The 26,344-nt window shown below is 39.0% G+C and overlaps 1 protein-coding gene across 1 annotated transcript in view; it reads right to left on the reverse strand.

Moving 5' to 3' along the window:
* Positions 1–3,713: 3,713 nt before the first annotated feature.
* ELL2 (elongation factor for RNA polymerase II 2) overlaps positions 3,714–26,344 on the reverse strand; it is a 75,983-nt gene continuing 53,352 nt past the window's right edge. Inside the window, exons 5-12 of the mRNA XM_058533606.1 lie at positions 22,739–22,998; positions 19,348–19,472; positions 19,096–19,183; positions 16,733–17,303; positions 13,832–13,898; positions 10,273–10,444; positions 7,718–7,762; positions 3,714–7,627 (exon numbers count right to left, since the gene is read on the reverse strand). Coding sequence (XP_058389589.1) covers positions 7,511–7,627; positions 7,718–7,762; positions 10,273–10,444; positions 13,832–13,898; positions 16,733–17,303; positions 19,096–19,183; positions 19,348–19,472; positions 22,739–22,998 — 1,445 coding nt within the window. The 3' untranslated portion in view covers positions 3,714–7,510. The remainder of the gene's footprint in view (positions 7,628–7,717; positions 7,763–10,272; positions 10,445–13,831; positions 13,899–16,732; positions 17,304–19,095; positions 19,184–19,347; positions 19,473–22,738; positions 22,999–26,344) is intronic.

Raw genomic sequence — 26,344 nt, forward strand, 5'->3', positions numbered from 1 at the left:
CACTATATCTAAGTCACTGGTAGCCATGATGTTGAGAAGCTAATGTGGTACTTGAAAAGATTCATAGAGAAAACTTATTTCACGGAGCAATTGAGAGCAGAGACTTTAAAATGTCCTGGGTTGTGTTTATCTACCATAGGAGCTCAATCACTGTTATGCAAAAATCTAAATTAACCCAATAGGGTTTTCAGTTCTGGCTGGCCGCTGGTTTGGTATATTGCTACAAAACTCTCCAAGTTGAAATAAAGGATGGAAAGAAATAATTAGAAAATAAACGATAAAAATACATATAGAAGACTTACTAGGTGCCATGCACCACTCTACATATACGTTATCACAACAACCTTCTGAGGCAGGTACTGTCCCATTCAAGGGGAAACTGAGGCTGGAGGGCTTTATAAACTTGCCCATGGTCTATAGCTTGTGAGTGGCAGAACCAGGACTCTAAGCCAGGCTCTCTGGCTTGACTCTGTGCTCTGAACCACTTGCGTTTGGCACATCTTATCTGGCACTTGACCAGTCCCTGTCTTTGTACCACTTTCCAGTAGTGGCTGCTAGGCTGTTTTCAGCCCCTCCCTAGGAAGAGTGTAAGCTCTTGGGGTCTCAATCCTGCTCTGCTGTGGGCTGGCATTTAAACATCTTCATTTCGTCATCTTAAATGAAGGCATTTGTTCTAGAAGCTGTTGATGGGCTCTGCTAGCTCAATCATTACAAGAATCCCCAAGTCCTTTGATTATTGTCAAAAGGTCTACAGCTTGGAAGGTTACAGAAGTGCTAGGCAGAAAATAAATGTCAATAAAAGCACATGTCGAATTTATTTATTTTTTTTGTGAGGAAGATCAGCCCTGTGCTAACATCTGCCAATCCTCCTCTTTTTTTGCTGAGGAAGACTGGCCCTGGGGTAACATTCGTGCCCGTCTTCCTCCACTTTATATGGGATGCCGCCACAGCATGGCTTGCCAAGCAGTGCGTGGGTGCGCGCCTGAGATCCGAACTGGCAAACCCCGGGCCACCGCAGCGGAGCGCGTGGACTTAACCACTTGTGCCACCGGGCCGGCCCCCACATGTCGAATTTAAAGAAAGGAACATGGGAGTCCCACAGAGATGCTTAATGAAGATGGAGAAACGATATACAACACTATCTTTAGATTGCTGTCCTCTATCACGCCCTTGAGAAGTGAGAGAAAAGCTATTGAAAAAATATATTAGGAAATGAAATCGGAACCTGTCAGTTATGATAAAACAGTCACTTTTTAAACCATTTCATTTCATATTCCAAACCATTATAGGCCAATATAGATGCTCATATTCCAGAGGTGACTAGAGGGGGTCAATGCCAGTGTTGGAAAGAGCTGTCCCCTTTGAAGGTGTCCAGTTAATCATGGCAAAAGGATTCCCAAAGTAAAGAAGTCAGTCTGCCATAGGTAATTCCCAAATCATGACTTCGGGAAGATAAAGTGGTAAAGCACACAAACCAGAATGATATAGTGGACTCTTGGGGTAATCCAAATCCTCTGGCCACATGAATTTTAAACATCTATGAATGGCTTGCCTCATTCATTCTTTCAATAAATTATCTTTGAGTACCTTCTACATGCCAGGCACTAGGCTAGGTGCTGGGGACATCCTAGTGAACAAGACAGTCTCTACTCTCATGGAACTTATTTAATTAATAATACAATTAGCATTTGATTATAATTGTGATAAATACCACCAAGGAGACATATAAGATCAAAGAGAGCATATACCATGGTGACCCGAGTTAATTGGAGAGGTTAGGGAAGGCTTCCTGGAAGAAGTGATGTTTAAGCCGAGATCTTAAGGGTAAGGAGGACTTAGCTAAGTGAGGAAGGGGCGGTGGGTGGAGCTGGTGGTGCAAAGGGGACAGTGAGCCCTAAGTAAGGCTTTGGGATAGGAAGAGCAAAAGGAGTCTAGACTGGCCAGGTAGATCACGCGGCCCATCTACACCACAGTGGAAATTCGTAATCCCAGCGGAATCCATGACTGGAGAAAGGCAGTCGGCCATTTAGAAGCCCCAGATTTAGAACTCAAACGTGGTGGCTAGCTTTGTGGGCTCATCTTTAGGAAGCACTCGCCTACATCTCATAGACCCAGATGTAGAATTCTTATCATCCATCTACAAATTCCCTCATTGTACCAAGTATTTAATTACAGTAAGACAAACCAGCCTGGCTGGCTAGTTGAATTAAGCAGACAGGAGTTGAAAATGACACATCACCGTCATTTTCATCTGACCCCATCTTGAGAATTAAGCAATCATAAAAATATCAGAGCCACCTACTGCTGCTGCCAGCCTCCCGTCTCAATCTCAGAAAGGTAAAATCAGTGGAGCAGATACGTGTAGGTCTAGCATTCAATAAAACAAACCCCAAACACCCCATCTTGAAACCTCATGCCTCTCTCTGCCTATGCCCCTTTGCAATCAGTCAAAATGGACTCATTCTCACCCGGAAAATAATGCTCCAACAAATTCTTCCTACTGCATGCAGCAGAATATCCGCAATTTAGGTAGCTGTTTTTCATGAACTCCAGAGTGCTTTACAAACAATAATGGAACTTCTTCCATAACCCAGTAAGAAGGCATATTTTCACTAAACAGCTGAGGAAAGGAGTTAAGGTAAAAGACAAGTACAATGTCAGATGTCCGGGGGGGAGGGCTACTGACACAATTATAACATTAGGAACCTCATTCATCCTTGAGGCTCCTTGTAAACCTAACCAGAATCACTGCTGGCACTGAACAGTCTAGGTTTTTAGTACCAATGCTTAATTGAGGCTTCTTTCCTTTCTTCCTCCATTTTCCTTCAGAAAACTTGCAGAAACTAGAGGTTAAAGATCCAGCTAAGAGAATGTCCTTATGTCTAATTCAGACTGGATACTCTCTAGGGCTGAAGTCTGTTACGGAGACAGCCTTTTAATATGAAAAGACAGTGTGATTTCAAGACTGTTACCCCTGCCTCCTATCTCTACCTGCACTGCCCCAATCTCCTTCAAACAGCCCACTGCTATGACTGCACACATTCAAAAACAAGAGAAACATACTTTTTCTCAAAAAGTACTTTGGCCTCTAATTTTATCATTTCTGATAAAATCAACTGAGAATAATCCAGTAGAGATCACCCTGACCCCCACATTCTAGCCTCCTTTGAATCAGAAGGGTTTATCAGCCTGTGTGGTGTCAGTGGATTTGTCACTTTGTGAAGATTACTCCAACCCTAAATAGGTACCAACAAATGAGAGGCAGTATGGAGAAGTGGTTAAGAACACAGACACTGGGGCCAGGCTTCTGAGGCTCCACTGGTCACCTGCTGTGTGATGGGCAAGTGTTTCAATTTCTCTAAGTCTCAGTTTACTCACCTATAAAATGGGGATAACACGCTTGTGGTGAGGAGAAATGGGACAATGCATGCAAAAAGTGTGTAACACATAGGAAACCCTCAATAGATAGTAACTATGATTATTGTTCCCCTAGCAGATGTCGCCCCTAGAGAGCATGTCCTTATAAAACAGGCAGGACCTGGAGCAAACACCCTGCTCCTACTTCCTAGAGTCACCAGCGGTAATCTCTCTGTCCCAGGAGGATCTCTTACATTAGGGCATCAGAGAGCACTTTGTTGCAGGTTTTTTTTTTTCTTTTTTTAAGACAAAGTTAAGAGCCTTGAAATGAGACAAAGGAAAAACAAGTACCAGAATTGCAAAGTTAACATTTTTATTGAATTGGAATTGTGGTAGAACAACAGGGGCCACCACAGCTGCTGAGCTCGTAACAACTGAGAAGTCCCTGTGACACTTCACCTTTGAGAGTCCTGACACGGTTGGGATGGAACAACTGAGAAACAGCGTAAATATATATATATTTTTAACACTTCAAAATATTTTGAAATGAGCCTCACGGCCTTGTTCAGTTTTCGGGTTACAAAGTACACTGATAACATCTTCTGTTGCCTTCATTTAGTAGTGTCAGTTAATATCCTTTCCCCAAAGGTTCCTCTCCAAGTGCTAGCTATAATTTTTCCCTCATCCAGTACATATAAGAAAAGGATTTAGTAACATTTAGGCAAGTAATAAACTGTAAGAACTTCAAAAGTAGTAAAGGCATATACCAAACATACGTGACTCAACACTCACACTGCCAGAAAGACAATGAACTGGCTAAAGAGTTTCAGCCAAGTTCCAGAAGCAAAGACTGTACTAACGGAAGGGGTAAGGCAACCAATCAGAGTGTTGGAACTGATGGACCATTGGTGTCTAAACCTCATTTCAACATCTTGCTTCTAAGACGCAAGTATGCGTTTGTTTTACATAATGTGAAATACTTTAAGGGAAAAGAAAATTCCTGTAAAGGTTAAAAGATCAATCAGAGATGAAGGAAAATTAATACTGAATTTTTATAATCAATGCATGGAACAATGACATAAACTGACTACACCAATTACTTTTAGGAGAGCAAGTACTGAACATCTATCACCATTCAGAGCTGAAAGTTAACCCCTCTGAATTATTCCAAGGGAAATAAATAACCAACAAGATAGGAAATGAAATCCCCACATAAAAAACAAAACCACATCTAGTTAATGTTCTTTTTGGTTTGTATTAAATCAGCTGTTCATGCAATCTGGAGTTAATTTATGGGTGTTGGTAAAACTCTTCAAGAGTGCTTCAAATTATTTTAGATGAAATGTGATGAAAAAATAACACAACTCATTCTCTCATCTTGACAGTGCTGTTTTATACTTACTGTTTCTCTCTCTCTCAAAAAAAAACACCCCTAAATAAATTCTTCCACCATAGTAACTAATACTAAGTGGCCACCCATTCCTGCAGCAATTATTTGAGAGAATCTAAAAATCTTACAGTAGGAGATGAAGAATGATTATAAATATTTTAACAAGCTCATCCCCATCTTCAAACAGGATGCAGCCACCACAGGTGATAGTAGATTCAGAGATTTACAACTCTCAAATTTGCGACTGACCAGACAGATATATATTTTGCAAGGATCTGCCCAAGGTACACAACAGACATCTAAATTAAGGCTTTTATAGGTAAGTGGTCAAGTCTATGGGTGTGAAATGCTGGATTTTCATAAAGCATCTCCAGCTTCCATTATTACCCTATTTGTAAACCAGAAGATGTGCTGATGTAGGTGGGTAGGAGCTCCAAGGGCTGACGATTAACCAACTGGAAGGCTTGTTTGTAAACAAGTTCTGAAATAAGAATTGGCAGTGAAACAATTGAGAGGGTGCCTCATATCATGTAGAGGGGAAAAGTGATTTGCACCTGCTGATAGGGCTAGGCTTAAAAAAAAAAGTCAGTAGTTGAACTTCAGTTCAAGACTTGGAGATTTAGGGACCTAAAGGTTTAGCGCTACATCCAAGGCAATGGTTCTCCCCCTTTAGCTTGCAAAAGTTACCTGGAGGATATTTATGAAAATGTGGATACATGGGCCTTATACCCCGGGTATAGCTCGGGTGATGGAAGTGGTCCAAGCACCTTGCTTTTGAGAAACACCGCTCATAGCAAATAGCAGCACACAATCTTTGATTAAAAGGCCAAGATGTCCAAGAAATGACACCAACGAGGTCATCACCTACAGACAAATCCCTCAGAGACTCCACCATAAGAGGAGGACCAAATTTATCCCCAATTAGGTTTCCTTTCCTATCTTTTTTCCACTGAAAGTTTGAAATCAATGAACATTTAAAAATGATTGTACCAATTCTGAGGTAAAAGGAAGAGCACCAGGGATCTCAATGCTAAAAGAAATCTAATGCCCTAGGAGGTCCAAACTACACAGAAATCAAATTTCCGTAGTAACGTTACAGAGTTATAGTGCACAGGGTCTTGTTTCAGTCTTTGTATAGTTTGTACACTTTTCCTATATTATCTACTCTTTCCAGTTAATGTTTTAGGAGAACTCCAAAGAGAAAAGTTCATCTACATGCTCTCTCAGGTTTTCTAGACACCAACATTTTCTGGTTTACAGCCATACACAAGAAAGTTATTTATTTAGTTTTTTGGATGCTGGAGACAAACATCTTTATTAAAGATACTACCAAAATTTTGGCAAACATTTCAAAACAGATTTGTAAACATAATGCTTCCCTTTTCAACTGGCAGCACTTTGAAAAGACAATACAATAAGACAACACAACTTGAATCAACATAAGTTCAAAGTCCTTATATTTTTGACCACATAACTTATGTTCCCACATGATAAAACAAGTGATAGTTTAAACCAACGTCAACAGATAAACTCCATGAAATGAAAGTTTGTGCTGTTTGATGAATCACAGTATGTTATGGTAAATATATCTGCTCTTTTTTATACTCCTGGTACCCAGGATGGAAAAAAAATCTTTAAATATACATTTCATGTAGGTAATAGCTTCTTTGCATATCTCTCTTCAAAAAATACTTTATAGCAGTATATAAATAGATTACCTACATGTTTAATTTTATAATTTTGCCCCAAAACTATAGATCTGTTTCATTTTTATAACATATCGATTTTGCCCAACATTAATAAAGCTGACAAACTGTTGAAATGGAAATGCTTTTGTCTTCCACAATAGAAGTAGCAATCTGACAGAAGAAAAAAAACAAAAAACCTACAGTAACACTCGTCAGTTGTTGAACCTGAGCGTTTGGCCTACTGAGAGTAGCAGCTTTTTTTCCTTCAAGCACGCTCACATCCACACCACCTCTGCACACAGACAGGTTGAGCACACTCGTTCAGACGCTGGTAGGCCACAGTGTGCTTCCCATTGCTGTAATCAGTTGGGAAGCAGTGTAGCTAATGATTAACCACACTATGTACACAACTAGCAAACACCTTAAGGCAACCATTGCAATGGGGGGTTAACTTGCAGGGCAGGTTCACTGTTCTAGATCAAGTCAGCCTGTATATACATATGTGTATGTATATCTATACACATACATGGACTCATATACCTTTCGATTTCTTAACCCTCCAAAACAATGTTTTAATTTTTTTTGTATTTTGTGCAAATTTCTAAATATTCTACCATTTAAGGCAAAGAGTTTGCATTAAGAAAGGTCAGAAAATAGGCTTATGTTTATCCAAAAGCATTTCACCTTGTACATTACTGTTTTTTTTTTTTAAACACATATAACTTTGAGGTGTGGACATTGGATCCCCAATATCTAAAAAGATCATTTCTAATGACAAACACAAGTTTTTAAGGAAAAAAAACTGATTTGAAGTATAGACACTGGATCCCCAATATCTAAAAAAAATTATTTCTATTGACAAACACAAGTCTTGAGGGAAAAAAAAAGAACCAGAAAAAGCAGCTTCAAAAATGCAGGGAAGCAAAGTAAAATGAAAAAAAAAGTAACTCAAGTTTACTAATACTGAAACTTTCAATAGGCAAAGTTTCATTTTTTTAGAATCTTAGAGCAATTCATTTGGAATTTTAAATAAATAAGCTTAAGTTTATTCACATCTTCTGGTCCAAGCAGAGCTCTAGTGCCATGACTCTGCTTGCTGTTGGTCAAATTCACCTATTAGTCTTTTGATGTGTGCCAGCTTGTTATGAAGATACTCGCATCTGTATTTTTCTTCGTGGTAATTGGGACTAGACTGTAGATGAGAAAAACAGTGAGGAATTAGGCTGTGGATTTATAACACTTCCCAACTACAGGTCAGAAAACCAACAGTGATGATAACTACCTGCTTGATCTTCTGATATTCTTGTAAGACTTCTTCATGAACATTCTACAAAATTAAAAATTAGAAATCAGAAGAGAACAACTTTTTTTTTTTTTTGGCAATATAAACAGCTAACATACACACTCAGCAAGGGTGTGGGAAATACTCATGAGGGGAATGTGAATTGGTACAATCTTTAAGGAAGGCAATTTTGCAACTGCTATCAAAATAGCAGATGGAAAACCGACTCAGCACTTACACTTCTCTTTCAGATTTACTTGTGCCTGAGTAAAATGATGCCTATACAAGGTTACTCGCTGCAGCACTGTTTGTAAGGCAAAAGACAGTAAACAAAATCTAAATGTCCATTAATTCATACACAGGAATACTAAGGAACCATTAGAAAAGGAGGAAGTGCTTTATGTACTTATATAAAAAATCCTCTAAGATGCATTATACTGTTTAGTGAAAAAAGCAAAGTAATCCGATAAAAACTAGACTATTGGTGGTGAACATGATGCAGTCTACACAGAAACTGAAATATAATAATGCATACCTGAAATTACACAATCTTAGAAGCCAATATGGCCTCAATAAAAACAATAAAAAAAGACATTATAACACAACACAAAACAAAAAGCAAAGTGCAGAACGATTTATACAGTTTGATATCATTTGTTTAAAATGGGGAAATAAAGGGGCCAGCCCAGTGGCGTAGCAGTTAAGTTCGCTCGGTCCGCTTTGGCGGCACGGGGTTTGCTGGTTCAGATCCTGGGCACGGACCTACTCACTGCTCATCAAGCCATGCTGAAGTGGCATCCCACACAGAAGAGCTACAACTCTACAACTACAATACATGACTACGTACTGGGGCTTTGGGGAGACAAAAAGAAAAAAAACGGGGGGAGGAAGATTGGCAACAGATGTTAGCGCAGGGCCAATCTTGCTCAAAAAAAAAAATAAATAAATAAAAGGTGAAAATAAAATAATATTTTAAGAATTTCATTACTTCTAAGAAGCACATTTTAATCAGATTAAATATTGTATCAAAGTTTAACATACTGGAACATAAGACAATGGTGCATCTTATAATTGATATCTTAGATTCAATTAAATATGGTATATATGTGAATTTGCTTGTGTATATACATCTTATACACACACACACACACACACACACACACACACACACACACACACCCCCAGACCTGTGAAAGAATACACTGGAAACCAGTACTACTTGACTGTCTCTAGGGAGGGAAACTGGGTGGCTGGGGAAAATGGCTAGCCCTCATGTACCATATAACCTGATGTACTATGGATCTAAGATGTTTCCAAATGCTTACATTTATTCTGCACAAGTCTATAACTACCTCATTTTATGGATGGGGATTTTTGAGGATTTTGCGGCAAGTTAAGTAACTTGCCCAAGGTCATACAAACACTAAATGGTACAGCTGGGAATCAAACCCAGGCCGTCTGGCTCCAGAGCTGCTCCTGACCACTAAGCCATCTTTGGAATTACATTTTAGTTTAAATACAATCATAGTACACTAGTAAATGACTATGCAGAAAAAAAACCCCTCCAAACCACCATGTCACCAACCTCTTATAGCCCCCAACATCAACTCCTCTGGCAAAGTCTTCTATAACTAACTCTAGGCAGCTTATTTAAAGACCACTAATAGAAGACATAATGAATCTCTGGGGTACAGACGCTATCAGGCTGTGTTTTCCAGTGAGGTAAAACCCATCCATCCTCTCACGTAGGTTCTTGTTAGAACAATGGCAGTGGGCCAGGATCGGGGCTCCATCTACGGTTGTGAAGTGTGACAGAGTTATCTGGCCTACACAAGGACGGAAAGATTCATTTTCTCAATCCTTTTGCTAAGAACTATGAGAACAATCGTAGACAGGTCAGGCTTCTACTGCTCTTTGTCCGCTGTAGTAACAGTACCAATCAAAGTAGGGAAGTGAAAACAGATTAATACCTGTTAACAAATGTCAGTCTCTGGAACGGCTGGAGGCACCAAGCTTTTCTCCACTTACAGCAAACTTCTGTGGTATTAAGCCCCCTTTATATTCTATGTCTCTATCTTCCCTATTCTATGCTAGATTGAGGTTTTTTAAAAAAATAAATTTACTTGCAATAGCAGTTTTGGTGGAATAGCAGCAGACCTAGAAGCTGTAGCCTGAGTCGAGTTGGCTATGCAATCAAATATTTCGATGAATCAAATTCAATGTTATTTCCTATTTAGTTGTGTTCAGTAGTTTTCTCAACATACTATACATTATGTTATAGAAAATATGTAAGTATATGTTACATATTTTATACATACTGCTAAATAAAAAATATACTTATTTTTTCCACTGGTGGAAATACAGGTTCATTGTGTTTACGTATTTTCAAGAACTATTTCAAATATTTAGTTTCCTAGCAAATTTTAAATGAAGAGAGGCCAGTCTGCAAGAGGACTTGCTCTGAAAGCTAGCAGGACGCCTGGGGATGGGTGGGGCAGAGAAAGAAAGAAAAGTAAAATATGAAAGTCAGCCCATTTAGGAACAAACGTGTTTACCTGATACTCTTTTGAGCCCGGAGAAAGGCGCTTTCGTTGCGCATCCAGTTTGATAAACCTTCTAGCTACTGTCTCCATTCTGGCATGCAAGGCCCTGTACTCATCGTACTCCGCATTGAAGTCATCCTTGTAATTCTGGCGTTGCTCATAGGAGACGATAGCAATATATTTACTAACAAGAAACAAAGAAAAAAGATAAATGGAGAGTAGCTACAGAAAGCTTTAGAAACTATATCCATGCATGTTTCCCTGGCTTGAATGTTGCTCTGCCACTGTTTGCTGCCATGTCACTCCTTCAAAGACCTTCCAGGTGAAATTATCCCACAGGGGAGCTTAAGAGCTTCAATGAAGGAGAGTAAATGTGAAAAAGACATGGTGGCAACGGAATTAAAGTGCAACTGTGTAAAATACTCATGCAGACATAGCTCCTTAAACCTTTCTCTACCCAAAATAATTCACTACCACACTGGCGGCAGCGGCCAACCCATCTGTTACGAGTCACATGGAGACAGGACTCGATGGTAATGTGAAACCAGGAAGACTGTGACACAGTCCCTAAGTGCTGACGTCTGGCTCCCTCCAGACCTGCTGCTCCATGAGAGGGAGGCTGGCTGTCTTTTGGCCTTTCACACCTGCTGCCAGCAAGGTGCCTCCGGCCTTTTCCTCGATCCCTCTCCTCCCTGCTCTGATTAGGCAAACAGATAAAATACAAAGGGGGAACTGTTTATCATTTTTTTAAAATGAGAGACCAGAGGAAAAAAAAGAAAAAAACGTGTATTTCTTTAGTTCTTTTCTAACACTTAGATGTCATACTATGTATAACAGAATGGCAGTGCTGTATTACTGGTCTAATTTACTTTCTTAATAAAAATGACATAAATCTGTGTTACTTTGGGGTGTGAATACTTCTAGGGACCTGGTGAGTAAAGGCCATTTTCCCAGAGTGCCAGTTTATTCAGTGTTAAGTAAAGTAAAATAGAATTTTCATATTAAAACAGAGTTAATATTATTTGTGGATCAGGGAACTGGGATCACACCAGGGTCTGGCCTGGGTCTTTGCACTCTGTGCTTCTGTCATGGAATGCAAACTTCCCTTGACTGTTTGAGATAAAAATTAGAGATTTCAAAGCAATTTCAGGCAAGTGGCAGGAGCTTCCAAATGCCTGTGGGGGGTACACATATATACTTCATGTGGAAAAACCTTGGAGTTCAGTCTTTTCCAAATGGTTTTAGATAATCTTACCAGTTTTATTTAAAATGTGATAGCACAGATGTCTAGTTGGAATTGTGAGAAAAGTGATACAGTGAGCAACCTTAACGTCCTCATAAATATTTTTATTCATGCTGAGTTAGTGTGGAGGTTTAATTGTCTAGGTGTAATTGAGACAGCAGTAGTATGCTGATTTAAAGCTGCTCTGCTGGAGTCTTTACTGTGACAGGAACACCGCCAGCCAAGCTGAGAGGGAGTCCTCTCCAGACACGAGCTGTCCTGACCACACAGCAGAGGGAGCCAGGGGGGAGAAAGGTTCCCAGGATAAGCAGACGTAAGCAAAATGGCTAAATGGATCGTGAAACGCAGGTTCAATTTGTTACATAAAATATTCATCCTGCTTTCTCAAAATCACACCCGAGGCCACACCCTCGGTATTTTATTTAATAATTTCCTTAGGGAAAAATACCAAACTGGCCAACGGTTGTGTTGCTATTATAGAAGATTATTTGTTTACACTGGCATTTTAATGAAAAGCATTCACTATTTTTAACAAAAATTGTTATGGTTCTACAGTTGGCTCTTAATGCAGTGATGGAGTAAAATTTTAAACAGTTGGGATAATTCACAACCACAAGTAACAGAAGTATTCTTATTATATAAAAGTTAGGAATATTGTGGTTAAGTATGAATTATTCAGAGGCTGAGCATTAAGGTTTTATAATATGTCCTTTTGGTTTTCTTATGAAGCAACTTAAGTTCTATATGTCTGGTGATTTTTATAAAATTTGCTGTCTTTATATAAGACTTAATTTTTGGTTAAAATAAATTGCTTTTACTTAAATTAAGCAAACCATCACATAGGTTATATACTTTCATGATTTTTAAAAGAGCTAGAAACATGAAAAACATACAGAAATGCACTGAGGCAGATGCAGCAACCATTCTTAGATCAGTAACTTGAAAACAAGTTTTTAAATATAGAATTAACTGATTGACAAAACATGGCAACACCCTGAATCCAGGGGGAAATGGTTAGAACTATTTTTCAGTCTCCCCATATGATTTTGTCATATGTAACAAGTATACATCACTATTACAAAAAAGAGGAATTCAAAATCCATCACAAGCGAATGAGAGCACATTCAGTTTATTTGAGCGGACTGACTTCCACGAGACTTTTAAGAAGTGGGCTTGCAGTTGGAGAGGTAAACCTCCTCATCAGTGGAGCCAGGCGCCGTCCCCCAACCAACCCTTCCTGGGCCAACTCGGTGATGGCTGCTTTTCAAAGCTCCCGCACAGAACTCTAAAACCATACACTACCTTAGATGAGAGAGTACTCAGCATGGTTTCTTGGGTTCCTTTTAGTTAAGAGATGATAACCAGCATTATGGTTTCATGCTGTATCATTTCCCAATAAGTATAGCTTTCACATGACCGTTAAGCAAAAGTAACACATTTTAAGTATAAAATGTTCTCTACTCTGGAAAGGAGCATCTCATGGGACATGGAGGGCTAAACAGCATAGTTTAACTTTGTCCACCAGGAGATGCTACTAAAAGAGAACAAATGTCCATACAGCTCAGATTCCATTTTCCATTCTACACTCAAGCTACTCTGCACATTTGTTCATTTTCAAAGCTATCTGCAGTCAGATCTGTTTAGCTCTTTCACTCTCGATTTTTCCAGGCTCTTGCAACTTAATTATTTTCTTCTTACAGAAGGCTTTGAGTCCGTAAAAAAGCTAGAATTATGTGTCCAAGTTATAATTTATGTGATAACCAGTTACAAAAATGTCCCCAGCTCAGCATATAGCAACTTGTTGTCATAACAAGAAAAACATTATAACCGGTACTAAAGTGAAATGATCCAATTTTACTATTCTCTCTTAAAATTAATTTGATGGCAGAGCTTTATTTAAATAAAAATCATCCTATCTCTACTTTGTATTAACTGCAGAGGTTTAAGCACTTTATTGGTAATAAACTATCCCTTTGGGGGGGCCCCAAGTGAATGTCTGTGCATTGACAGACTGTCAGCTTTGAAGAGTCAGATCCCTGAAATCTTCCATAATCAAATGCTGGGGCTGGCCCCAGAACAAAGGACAGGCGTCTCTATACTTAAAGGCCGTGGAGCAGAGCTCAGAGCAGGGGGAGGCACAACCTGCTCAAGCAGACAAGGGTGGATTTGGGACAAGCAGGCTTAATGGCAGTCTTTCAATTGCAGGGGTGGCTCCAGGACTCTATTTCTGGAACTTCTTACTTTTCTCATTTGCAAATTATGGGAAAAGAATTTGCAAACTTTCTAAAATTAAACAGTTCTTTCCCATTGGCAGACATCTGAACTTACATCAAATAATCTGGGAGTTCAATTGTTGAAGAAGGCTCCGTGGAGGCAGTGCAACCCTCTTTAACTCCTACAACAAAAAAAAATTCAAGCATTCACCAAACAGTATGGTTATAAAATGTCTATAATTCTAAAATAGATCAGAAACATCTGGAACGCTTTTCCTCAAATTCTATTCTTCCATCTCAATAAGCAACAGTGAGCAAGGAATACAATTGAACACAAACAATAGAGGCCCTGTGACCAGCGCCAGCAGAACCGACGCCAGGCATTGAAAGCACCCTGGCTACTGCAGTGTCTGCGCAATAAAGGAATTCCATCTTAACCCAAGGTCACTCTCCTATTCTGTCAACAACAGTTGTGGCATCTGCCCAGCAATGCAAAGACTGTGGTGGCAGATGCAGCCAGACAATGGGAGACACAAATTTTACATCAACGTCTACTTTTCATAGGATTCAAACAAGGCATGAGACAATGAAGTCAGGTAGCAGACTGCTTCGGTCACTGTATTTTTACTGGTACCCTTTCTGTATGCAGACAGTGGAATAAGTTTTCCCATCAGTTTAAAGTAATTTAAAATAAGTTATTATTGAATGCCGATTTACACTCCTCTAATCTCTAATCTTCATAATACTACACAGATTTGTTTTTAAAAAAGACAAATAAATAGATCAAGTGCCAGCCACTCAGGACTATGCTGTGAAAGTGTGTAAAATCCCTCAGTATTTCATTTGTTTGAATGCACCATTTCCAGAGGGTATGTTTAGACTTTTTATTAGGGTCATTTTTTATCATTCAAAGTAGAATTAAACTTATAACTCAAACCCTAATCCTGCCTACTGGCAAAACTTACATGTTCAATACAAAACAAAAGTGAATATTTGATAATTTCTTGGTTTAGTATTTTAAATGACAAAGCATACTAAACGAATTATGCAGACTCTGTGGGCTCATTGTTCATGTTCATGTGCATATGCGCATATATATATATAATATACATACGAGTCAGGCTTGGGTAAAAGAGCTTGTTTTTATGATAGCCTAAGTCTTAAATGAAATGGCCTCAGGTGCAGGTCACCTGGCTTCCCCCTTTGCCACAGACAGCAGATAAGTTCCAACAGATGAAAGGAATGTGGGTCTGGATCTATCCTCAGTTTGTGATCATCTCAATTGGTTTTGAAAGGTACTACATCCTTAGTGAAGGATTAAAAAAGACGAGGTCTGCTTCTTTAGGCCTCCAACTCTGAGAACATTCAAACTCTGCTGTAAGTCTCAATATAGTGGGATCCAGTCCTCCCAGCACTAGCCTGACTCAGGATAAGGGTAGGAAGTGTGGAGAGTGGGGTATTCCCAGGAACCTGGCTTACTAACTCTGAACATGAGGTTTTATTACTTCTTGCCTTTTGCTGACCTGGCAAATTCAAGTACGATAGTGTTTGAGGGAAAAAGCTTACACTTATCTCTTGGGCCACTATAGAGTACCATATTGATCTAAACATTCCAACAGATATACTTTGATATGCAATATACTCAATCCAGGTCAATAAAGGCACTGTATCATACTATTCTATAATCAAAGCTTCTCTTACATGATAAAAATTGTCAGTTAAATCTAAGGATTACAGACTTGCAGTGTTATAGGCAAATTACATAAGACAACACTCAAACTCTATTCATTAAAGTAACTTCTAAAGTTGTATTTTCCTGGGGAATTTTGCCTTGGTTATGCTAGGTTTAAAATTGGCCTCAATGGGGTGGGCCCTGTGGTGTATTGGTTAAGTTTAAGCACTCCCCTTTGGCGGCCCCGGTCTGCAGGTTCGGATCCTGGGTGAGGACCTACACACTGCTCATCAAACTATGCTGTGGTGGCATCCCACATACAAAATACAGGAAGATTGGCAGAGATGTTAGCTCAGCGACAATCTTTCTCAAGCAAAAAGAGAAAGATCGGCAACAGATGTTAGCTCAGGGCCAATCTTCTTCACCAAAAAAAAAAAAATTGGCAGCAATGCTAAATGATAGACTTGAATCTTCTATGTGCTGGCATGCAAGATACTAAGTTTTAGAGGGCTTTTTTTTTTTTTAAATAAGAAAAATCTAATTTTGTCATTAGGTTTTAAAGATCACCACACCTGAGGTAAACAGTCTTTCTACTGATTAGCTTTTCTTTAGAGGTAAAGCATTATTTTAAGCTTCTTTAGGTTTCTGGATATTTGGCTTTTAAAGCTTCCAAAAGCTTGAAATGGTTAATTTTACTAATAACGATCAATGTTAGTTTACTACAACAGTGTTCTCAAAATTGAAAAACATTCTTAAGATCTATCAAGCTAATCGCCAACAGCCTTGCACAAGACAAATTGCTTTCACTCTGAATGTTGATAATGTTATGGATCTGCAAATGTAATTTTACCTGGCCTGTTTTTTATAAAGATTTTGACATTTCCCCTGTGCTAATATTAATTAAAACAGGGGTGACCCTGTTTCTTTGGCAAAGAAGGAAATGAATATTTTTATTGCTGGTTTATCTGGTTAAACCAGTTCAAGAATAGCATATAATAGGTCATTCTGAGGTTGCACAATACCATGACAGGGAAAAGAGCAACAAGGTCCATCTTCTAAAAGGGGGTCTCTGGACAACGACAGGGTCATTTCCAAATGTCATCATCTTATTAACAAATACATAAACCATGTTTAATAGCTCTCTTTTTAAGAGACCAAAAATGACTGATGCAAAATGCAAGAAAAAATCTGCTCAAAAGCACAACACTAAGATTAATAACTAAACGGAAGTTCATTTGATAAAAAAGCATTACTGATTCTAAACGGCATAATTTTATACTCATGATAGTCCACTCTTCCTGTTCATTTAACACGTGTAGTCGGTTTTTACAAACATAGAAATACCTTCATTGGAACCCGGACTGGAGTTGTTCAGCTTGGCAATTCCCTCTTCTCTTGTAAGGTCCTCTTCCTTTTCTTCAGTCATCTCCATGTCATGCTTTTTTATTTGGTCCTTTTCCTTATGTTTTTTAGACTTCTTTTTGGACTTTTTGTGAGACATTGAATGGTTTTCTTCCATAGGCTTTGGACACTTTAGTAGAACTGAACTAGGGGGTAAGGTTTCCAGAGAAGTCCTAGAGGTATATTTGTCTTGCTGGTCCTCATAGATACTACCATTTTGACTAAAACTGTCAACAGGTAGGTCTTGAGTCCCCCGGCCTTCTGGAGTGCTAGGGGAATTGGAGTTAGAGTTTACAGTCTGAGGAGGATGGGAGACGGGCAGGTGGGTTGAAGGCGGCGGTGGAGGGGTGGAGATGGCGGCAGCTGCAGGGGGTGGCGGGAGGCCTGCAGCCGACTTTTCACTGGTGGGATTCAAATGACCATTTAATGTTGGTGGCACTTTATTTGTTAGGTGAGATATTCGAGCTTTTTTATTCATTAAAGGATCAATGAAGTCTGAATCTAAAAGTCGTTTCTGGAGGGAAAAAACAAGAAAAAAAATGAGCCAGTTGTCACTAAAATTCAATACATGTGTGACTGGTTACCATATGAACAACTGAGTAATTTTATTCATACTTAAGTTTATCACTGGTATTGTGTTAACCTTTCTCCAAGCTTAAGCAAAAACAAGCACCAAACAATTCACTAAAACAAAAGTGAAATAAATTTTCATGTCTAATGTGAAAAAGCAGAATCTGGCAAATATATGTTTCTTGGAGTACTTATACTTTCTGATCATACAGCCCCACCCTAAGTTCCTCAAAAGACTAGGCCAATTTATGTGGATTATACCACTGAGGAGAGTACTGAAGAGAGGTGACCTCCTTCTTCTGCTGGCCAGGAGGAAGCAGTTTGTGCCATTACACTCTGTCAGAACTAACAAGGGCAGCTAAAGGGCATTAAGCCTACCTTTATTTAATCTCCTCTAATGTGCTAAGATGCTCCACTTATGAATATTTTGGCTGTCGTTTATTATTTCACCTGTCTTAAGATGGGAACAGCCAGCATGTTCAGAGTAATTTCTCTGAATATCTCTATCAATGCTGAAATACCATACAATTTTTTCCCTCCTTACATATATCTCTTCACCAGATTGGAAGATAAGTCTTAATAACTGGTCCATAAAAATGATATGGAATTACTGTTTCAAAAATTTAAAAAATCATGCTAATATTAGCCCAATCCAGCAACAACAATAAAAGTATTTAAATTAAAAATTCAGACAGTTGAAAAGTACAAAGCATCCATCCAATATAATACTGTGGCTTAAATTTCAGCTTGAAAGAAAATAATGGTTAATCATCCCATTAATTTATCCTGTTTTCAATTTAGCACCATTGATTTGGCACCCAGTATATAATTAGATCAGAGTATAAGCAGCTTCCTAGTGGTTGGCATTGAGAGTGAGGCTTCTATAGACAATGTACATGCAAGGACAGAATTGCTTTTATTTTGTTCCTCACAATAGGTTTCTAACATTTTCTGACATGTGAATAGCCTTTTGCCCAGGGCATGCTTACTGTTCACACATCTGTCGGGTCTCCCTAATCCTTGGGAGGAGGGTCCAGAGAAAGGAGCACTCTGTCAGCAGCACTAGGGTGGAGAGGTCTGTCCCACTGTCAGTCCCAAAGCCCCGGGAAACTGAGAGAGTTCACGGCTGGCTGGGTCATCTGAGAACCAGGTGGGCTGGAACACTAATACTGCCCCCGATCTCCCCACCTTTTTGCAGGATGGGCTGAATCTCTTGGTGGGGGAACTCTAAGGTGGAATGGAGTCTAATTGGAGTATTCTGACTAGGATCCAACTGAAAAGTGTTTTAAGAAAACGTATGAAAATGGCAGAATTTTTTGTTTATTATAAAAACAGTTTTTCCCAAGAATATTTTATTGGAACATGTCTCAGATAAAATTAAATATCTTCAATTTTTTGTATAATCTAAGACTGGATAGGGGACTGGACAAGTCTTCTAGTTAGTGACCAAATGGAAAAGTAGATAATCTTATAACAAAATGTAGACTTTAAAAATGGAAAAGCAAGGTAGACATCAAGTACTTTGACAAGCAGTGCTGTGTGGTGGAAAAGGGTTCTGGGTTCCCAGGACCTGAATTCTAGACCAAGCTCTGCCATGGACTAGCTATGTGACTTTGGGTAGGCAAGCTGTGCAGCTTCTCTGGGCCTCATTTCTCTCACGTGTCAATCAGAGGACCTGAACTAGAGGGCCCCTAAGGTCCATTTCAGGGCTATCATTATATAATTTTATGAAATACCTGAGGAGAAGATGCAGTGTCTCTACTAGAACATACTGGAGACTCTGAACGGCTGGTGCTGGCAGCATTCTGAGATGGATTTAGTTTTCTGTAAAGGATATATATGTTCCAGTTATGGAGAGAATTTTTAAATGTTCATGATAGAAGGCTTACCCTTGCTTCTGTTTTCCCAGCTCAACACTAAAATAACAATGACTAAAATACTTATTTGCATCATTTTTTAAAGGAAAATAAAATCAAAAAAGAACTTACCTAGAGAGAACTGACTCTAATGACCGTCTGTCTATTTCATTGTATCCAGGCCAGTCTCTTTGAAGCTCTTTAAAAACATAATCCTTTAAGGTATATGAGAGGTCTTTAGGATTCAGATTGGCTACCTGGTACATGATGTGAAAACCAAGCATTAGATCTTTTTGTTATTTCCTAACTTGAAACAGGCAACATTTGGATTTATACTGAAAATAACTATACCAACTGGCCCAAAAGGGACAGCTAGTTTTGTATATGCCAGATCTTCATAAATGCTGCTCGATTTCTTTTGGGGAATTAAAACATTATATACACAGCTAAATATTTTTTTCCCTGAATGTCCACTGCATTTGTCATATTTCTAATCAAATAGTAAGCCCACATTGGGCAAAAAGTGAGAAAGATTTTTTTAAATCAATTTTTTTCTAGTCAAAGGAATCCAAAACCAGTTTATGTTAACAACTTCATTATTTACTTCTGGCCATTAACTCCATCACTTTTGAGTCACAGTAAAAATTCTTGATCAGTTGTATTAAGTAGAAACCAAACAGTGCCCAAATGTTGGGTTATAAACTTTCCCTTCAGTAATCAACAGAAATGATCTCCATAAATAGTATCAATTCTGATAACCCTGTCTGCCATTTTCTTGGCTTGCTAAGCTTGCTCCTTGTAGCTGACAGTTCTCCTGAAGAACCACTTACTCAAAGTCCTTGAAATACCCCAAAACCAATAAATGGAACCATAAACCAAAATAACCCTCAAATTACTGTTATTAGTCAGCCAGTTTATTCCCAAATATAATCTTTTCTTATCCCTTAACTACAATTCCTAGAGCATCCAGGCCTAGATTCCATTAACACCACAAATGTATGGATTCATGTCCAAACCAAGAATGTTTTTTTTTTCTTGAGGAAGATTGGCCCGCAGCTAATATCTATTGCCAATCTTCCTCTTTTTCTTTTTGCTCCCCAAAGTCCCAGTACATAGCTGTATATCCTAGTTGTAGGTCCTTCTAGTTCTTCTATGTGGGATGACGCCTCAGCATGGCTTGATAAGTGGTGAGTAGGTCGATGCACAGGATCTGAACCGGCAAATCCCGGGCCCCCAAAGCGGAAACTTAACTGCTATGCCACCGGGCTGGCCCCCCAAGAGTCATTTTTAAAGCTGACAGAAAGGTATTCCTCCTGTCATTTCCTACTGGAATGGTCTTTTTAGTAACTTGACTTCTTTCTGTGTCTTTTAAAAGTACTATCAAATATATTATGACAGCTTATGCTTTTCTCACAGCTCAGCTGAATACTAATTTAATGTTAATGTTGTTAAAAATAGAAAATGGTAGGCTTATCTTAAAATTCAAATTTGCAAATAAGTTAACATGAGATACAACCAGATTTCTCAGAGTGAAATAAAGACAACAGTCCTTAGATTTCCTATCATCCCCGGCACTACACATACCAACACCCCACCCCTTCTCCAGGCTTCTGTAATTGCACCTTCTCCTAGTTTCTTCCTCTTCTCTTCAGGATCTTTTTGTCTCAAGTCTCCTTTGCTCACTTTCCTTTATGCTGGAGTGCTAAGGACTCATCTTCTGCCTTGTTTTCTTCATTATCCCCATCTCCTAAGATTATTTCATTCAGCTCTAAGGTTTTCAATACCCAAACTCTGTGCTGCTGTCTCCTAAATTATAATTCCGGCTCCAACTGTCCTCCAACACCGCACTTTTATATGTAAGTACCTACTGAACATCTATCTCCACTGGGATATGTCTAACAGACATCTTCCGAATAGAATGTATGAAAGACAGAATTCCTGATTCCCCTTCATACCCTTGTTCCTTTGCATCTCTCACCATCTCAGTCAATGGCTCAATATCCATTCAGTTGCTCCATTTAGTTGGTCTGGGGTGGAGTCCAGGCACTGGCATTTTTAAAAAGCTCCCTAGGGGATTCTAATATGCAGCTATGATGAGAGTATGCTCTAGATTGTACCAAATGATCAACACTAATGATACTCATGTCCCACTTCCTTAGGAGTTAAGTATACCTACATTTTAAAATATGTATGTCTATATACATAATCACACAACTACTGATATAATATATCAATAGTAGCCCTCTGTATGAACTGCCTCTGCCATCATTTTGCCCTCTCATCCTCTAAGCCAGAAGGTAATTTACAACCTTTCTGGAGAGTCAGTCACCAAATACCTTGTGATTTGTAACCTGAACCTCCCAACTTGCCCAAATAAAAAAATGAACACACCCGCCCTCAGCCTCATTCATTCCTTCATCCTGTCTCTTGAGCTCTTAAAACTATGTGACATATGAATTTAAATTGTTTCCAAAAAGTGCTCAAATGATTTAATAAAATCTTTGCCCAAGATACGTTGGGGATCGTTTAACCCAGAACTGGAGATTATGGTTTTACTCTTTCATAACATTTAGTATCATGTCTTGAATCTAAGAGAGAATGGATGAAAAAATAAACTTACAAGTGTTATTCTTTGAATAACAGATGAAAATCTGTAGGGTTTTTTTTTAAATTTTAAAATGTTTTTTAAAATTTAAATTTTTTAAAATTTAAAATGATAAAATTTAAGAACGACTTTGAAAATGTTAACTGCTTTAGAAAAAAATAAAGAAAACAGATGGACTACTATTTATGATAGATTTAAATGCTAATCAACATTTATGACCCCGAGTCAGTATGAAAAATATAGCTAGTTAAAGTCTGACAAACCACTGACTTCAACAAAATTAATGACCTACTTTTATACTTAAGCCTGTGATTATAAGGAACTGATCAGAGCTAATAACTTCATACTTCATATCCTTTAATGAAGACAAGCGACTGATCTCAGCATACCCAATGGTAGAAAAAGGCAGAGTCATACAGGCAGCAAAGAGTATGCAGGGAAAGACATATTCTAAACTATTAATAGGTAAAAATATTCCAGCTTCTACCAATCAAAGACTGATAAAAATACACTGCAGAACTTCACCTATCTAAACCACTAAAAATTAGTTTAGGTGATTCAAGACTAAAAACAGACAACAAAAACGTCTTGCTTACTTTTTTTATGGAATTTCAGGGCAAAATTTGTTTAACCCAAATGAAAAGAATGACTCAAAACTTTAATTTTTTTATTAACAATTCAGAGGCCTCTGACTTATAAAACCTAGTATAAATGCTCACATTTAAATTAGTTTTTAATTAAATGTTTAAGACAAGATGATTTAACTTAATATTCAGGAGTTATATTTCATATACCATTGATCAAAATCATCCTGAAATTTCCCTACCTCACTAATAATGATAAAAACAACTCCACCAATCCTTAAGTGAACTTCTCAACAAGAAGGTAAGCGGAAGGACTCTCTCCAGCTGTCCTCACCTGCTGCAGAATTGCTCCCAGGGAGTTCTTGTCTTTTTGATTGACACCATCTTTCTGCAGTCGAGCCAGCAGCTCAGGTTTCTTGTAGGCCTTCAGTGCCAGCAAGTGAATCACCCTGTCCCTGTATGGCCGCTGAGAAACACTGCTGCTGCTATGTGTCTTTCGAATCGTATTTGCAGGGTTCATGGGGGTTGACCTTTTCCTCTCAGGCACTGCATCTGAAACAGCTTGAGGTGCTTTCCGAATTTGCACTCTCTTCCCTAAAGTACAGTGGAAATGATGTTGTTACACATTTGTGGGTAATAATAAAATGAGCATCTCAGCTTCCACAATTCTGATTTAGGTACCTCTTCATTTCTGGAGGGAATAAAGATCACTTTATTTCAGTTTTTACTTTAAAGAGATAAGTGAACAGAAAGTCTTCTGAATAAATGGCCTAAATATGAATTAGGAATTTTTTGACGGAATCATTTATTGGAATAAATATACCACTTAGCTACACATGGATAATAATTAGTGACACACACTATAGCAACAGACTGGAAAATTTAAGGTTGTAGGTATTAGATGTTAAATGGAAATCAAGTAATTTCCATGCTCACCTGTGCTATTTACAGAACTTAAATCTACACATTATATGTCATTTCTTTGGCAGACATGAATACAGTCAAGATGTGGAATGTGAGAAATACCTGTTGTACCTCACTGAGAACACACTCGTGGCTTAGCTAGGGCATTACCTTAATAATTTCATAGATTCAGAAGCCACAAAGAGGGGAGTCAACATCCACAAGGGCATCCACAAGTGATATATTCCTTTTCAACAGGCCATAATGAATTTTAGGAGCCAAAAAGGAAAAACAGACAAAACCAACCAACCAACAAAACAATCTCAAAGGCCCAGACAAGCAGATCTCTCCTCTGCGGTGCTGAGACCATCCAGGCGAGTTCGAGGAATGGAAAACGGTAAACAGGAGGCCCTCACATCGTTCCCACACAGGCCAGTGCCATTCACATAATTAATTCACTTTCTGCTTAGTCTTAATACAGACAAGTGTTGGCAAGTGGCTACTTCCAGAAAATATTGTGGGCTGAAGTGACCTGGATACTATGTGGATGTGTGAAGCCACCAGAATATGGCTGGTCACTGACAACACCTAGTAACCATCCCTTGTTGAAGCAAGAGAAATTAGAATAAAACTCTCATTTTCTGATTTCTGAGGTGGAAGGTTATAGGTCACTTAGTTCGCTCTAAGCCCTCCCCTCTAAGTCCTCTGGTTAAAGACGGGGAAGAACAGGTAATGACATACAATGTGGCGTGACTGCATTAGGGACAAGACCAGCAACTAGAAACAATGGATGCGTAAAAGCAGTGTCTTACGTGCTATGGTCTGGGGTAAAAAGAGCTTAATGCAGGGAGCTTTACTGAATAGTAATTCTATCCCTGCTGGGCTCCCGAGGCCTGGCCAGAGGGGCTGTTTGACACCATCCTAGCTAGAGAAAAGGAGAAAGGATGAATGATCTCACTGCTCTTATATTTCTTTATTATCCGGACACAGCTAACTGCAAATATCAGATCAAAATATTGCACAATAAAGGAAGTCAACATTAAAGGGCCACTGTCCAATGACAAGAGAAGCTACTAAATTAAGGTACAATTAGAGTTAAAGAGAGAGATTTAGATCTGGTTTCTGTATTTTTCTTAGAGACAGCTAGATCAGTGTCAGATGGGCAGGGAACTAATATTTATCATGCACCAATTATGTGCTGGGAGAGCACTGTGTTAACAGCTTTACACACTAAGTCTCACAGTAACCTGATGAGGTAGGCATTGGTCCCATTTCACATATGAGAAAACTGAGGCTTTCAATGGGATAAGCTCAAATGGTAAAGTGCTCACTTAGCATTTGGAAAGTTCTGTGGTTAATATCCAAGTTTTCCTACTTGTGGTACTTCTTTGTGGGAAAGGTTTTATAAACAAATGCCTAACGTCTGCTGTTGCTTCTTGGTAGGCTGCAAGCTCCATGTGGATAGGGCTGTGGCTGCTTTGTCCATCAGCAGACTCTGAATCAGTATTTGATGACTAGCAAAGTGTCAAAGTGAATAACAGCAAGACAGTAAGTAGATAGCAGAGGAGTGGAATCAACACAGCCCATATTTTTCCACATTGCTGGGCTGCCGGAGTCTGAAGACACATTGAAATTTCTAATGTGGCAAATGAACACCTTCCTATCCACCATTTCTCAGTTGCAATAGTTTTAACGAACAGTAGTATTCCTTGAAATTTTAATGGGAATTTGTAGGGGGAAAATACAGGGTCAGGGTCCCAGAAGTTCAAGAAATGCTATCAATTCCACACTCCCCTCCCTCTTGAAACCTGTTTAACTCACTCTTCCCCAATCAAGCTGACTGTGGAGTACTTCCCCCACCCACTTTCTGGGAAAGGGGATGGGCAGAGAATGTTTTTTAGCTAAGCTCACACACACCACGACTGGTCATTTAGAATTCAAGCCAGCAAGGAAGGCAAATAAAAATAAAACCAGAAAGGGACACTATTACCACTGTGTTCCAGGCTGCCCTACCTCTTCTGTATGTCTGACTCACCTCTGATTCTCAGTCTTAGGAAAGCGACAAGGTCTCCTGAGTTTACCCCCACCCCTTCCTGAAGTAGGCACAGGGCAGACAAATAATGGAGGCTCACTTTGCCCTTCAGAGGAATGTAAATATGATGTTTGACAAGAAACTAGAATTTGGTCAGGGATATGGCAGTGCTAGAGTCTTACCTGGGGCCTAATGCTAGCCTGTCATCAGTCCCTGAATCTCCTACGCCCAGTACTCACTTCGTCTTTACCTCATTTTTCTTTTGCACAGCCAGGCATGGGGTAACCCATTTCTTTCAAATGCTGAAAGAACAACCTGGCCACACTGGGCCACTGAGTTTTATGAAAAGATCACTTGCTCATTGGCTCCCCATCAATCTGTGCCTATTCAACCAGGAAGGAGTCCTCTAGTTTAAAGTAAGACAGCTTATAGATGAAGAAAACATCAGTGCTAAATATGCAGTTACAGAATTGAGATGCTAAAGAAAAAAAGTAAAGCAGGAAAATGTCAGGTTCAAAGTGGGCAGAAGAAAGGCTTTATTTTTATTTTTTACATTTGTCTCAGAAAAGCCCTTTTAATAAAGCCTGTGGGAGAACCTAATTCTCCTCCCAGACCCAACTGCTAATCAATTCCCTGGGCTCCTTATATAAACAGCAGCAGTGGGTTCGACAGTGTTGAGTAATCGGGGACTATATCTGAACCGTTGTTTCCTAACAAGGAGTCTGCTTCTAGCTTCTCCATTTAATATGACGTGGTAAAAGTGCTTATCCCTCCATCTAATGGCTCTGAGTAAACAATCCAAAAGGCAGGTGTTAAGACAGCACACCAGACAGAGAGCAGGGACTGCAGCCATCTTCTCTAGTTGTTTTTCTGTTCTGTGGAACCTGACCAAGAAGCCCTGGCAACACTGACCTGAGGCTTTAAAAACAGTGTCAGGACCTTGATGATGGTGTGACTCCGTCATGGTTTAAATACATAACCCACTGCAGTGGAATCCATCACCAT

The sequence above is a fragment of the Diceros bicornis genome, chromosome 1 (assembly GCF_020826845.1).
Source record: "Diceros bicornis minor isolate mBicDic1 chromosome 1, mDicBic1.mat.cur, whole genome shotgun sequence".
In the NCBI taxonomy this organism is placed as follows: domain Eukaryota; kingdom Metazoa; phylum Chordata; class Mammalia; order Perissodactyla; family Rhinocerotidae; genus Diceros; species Diceros bicornis.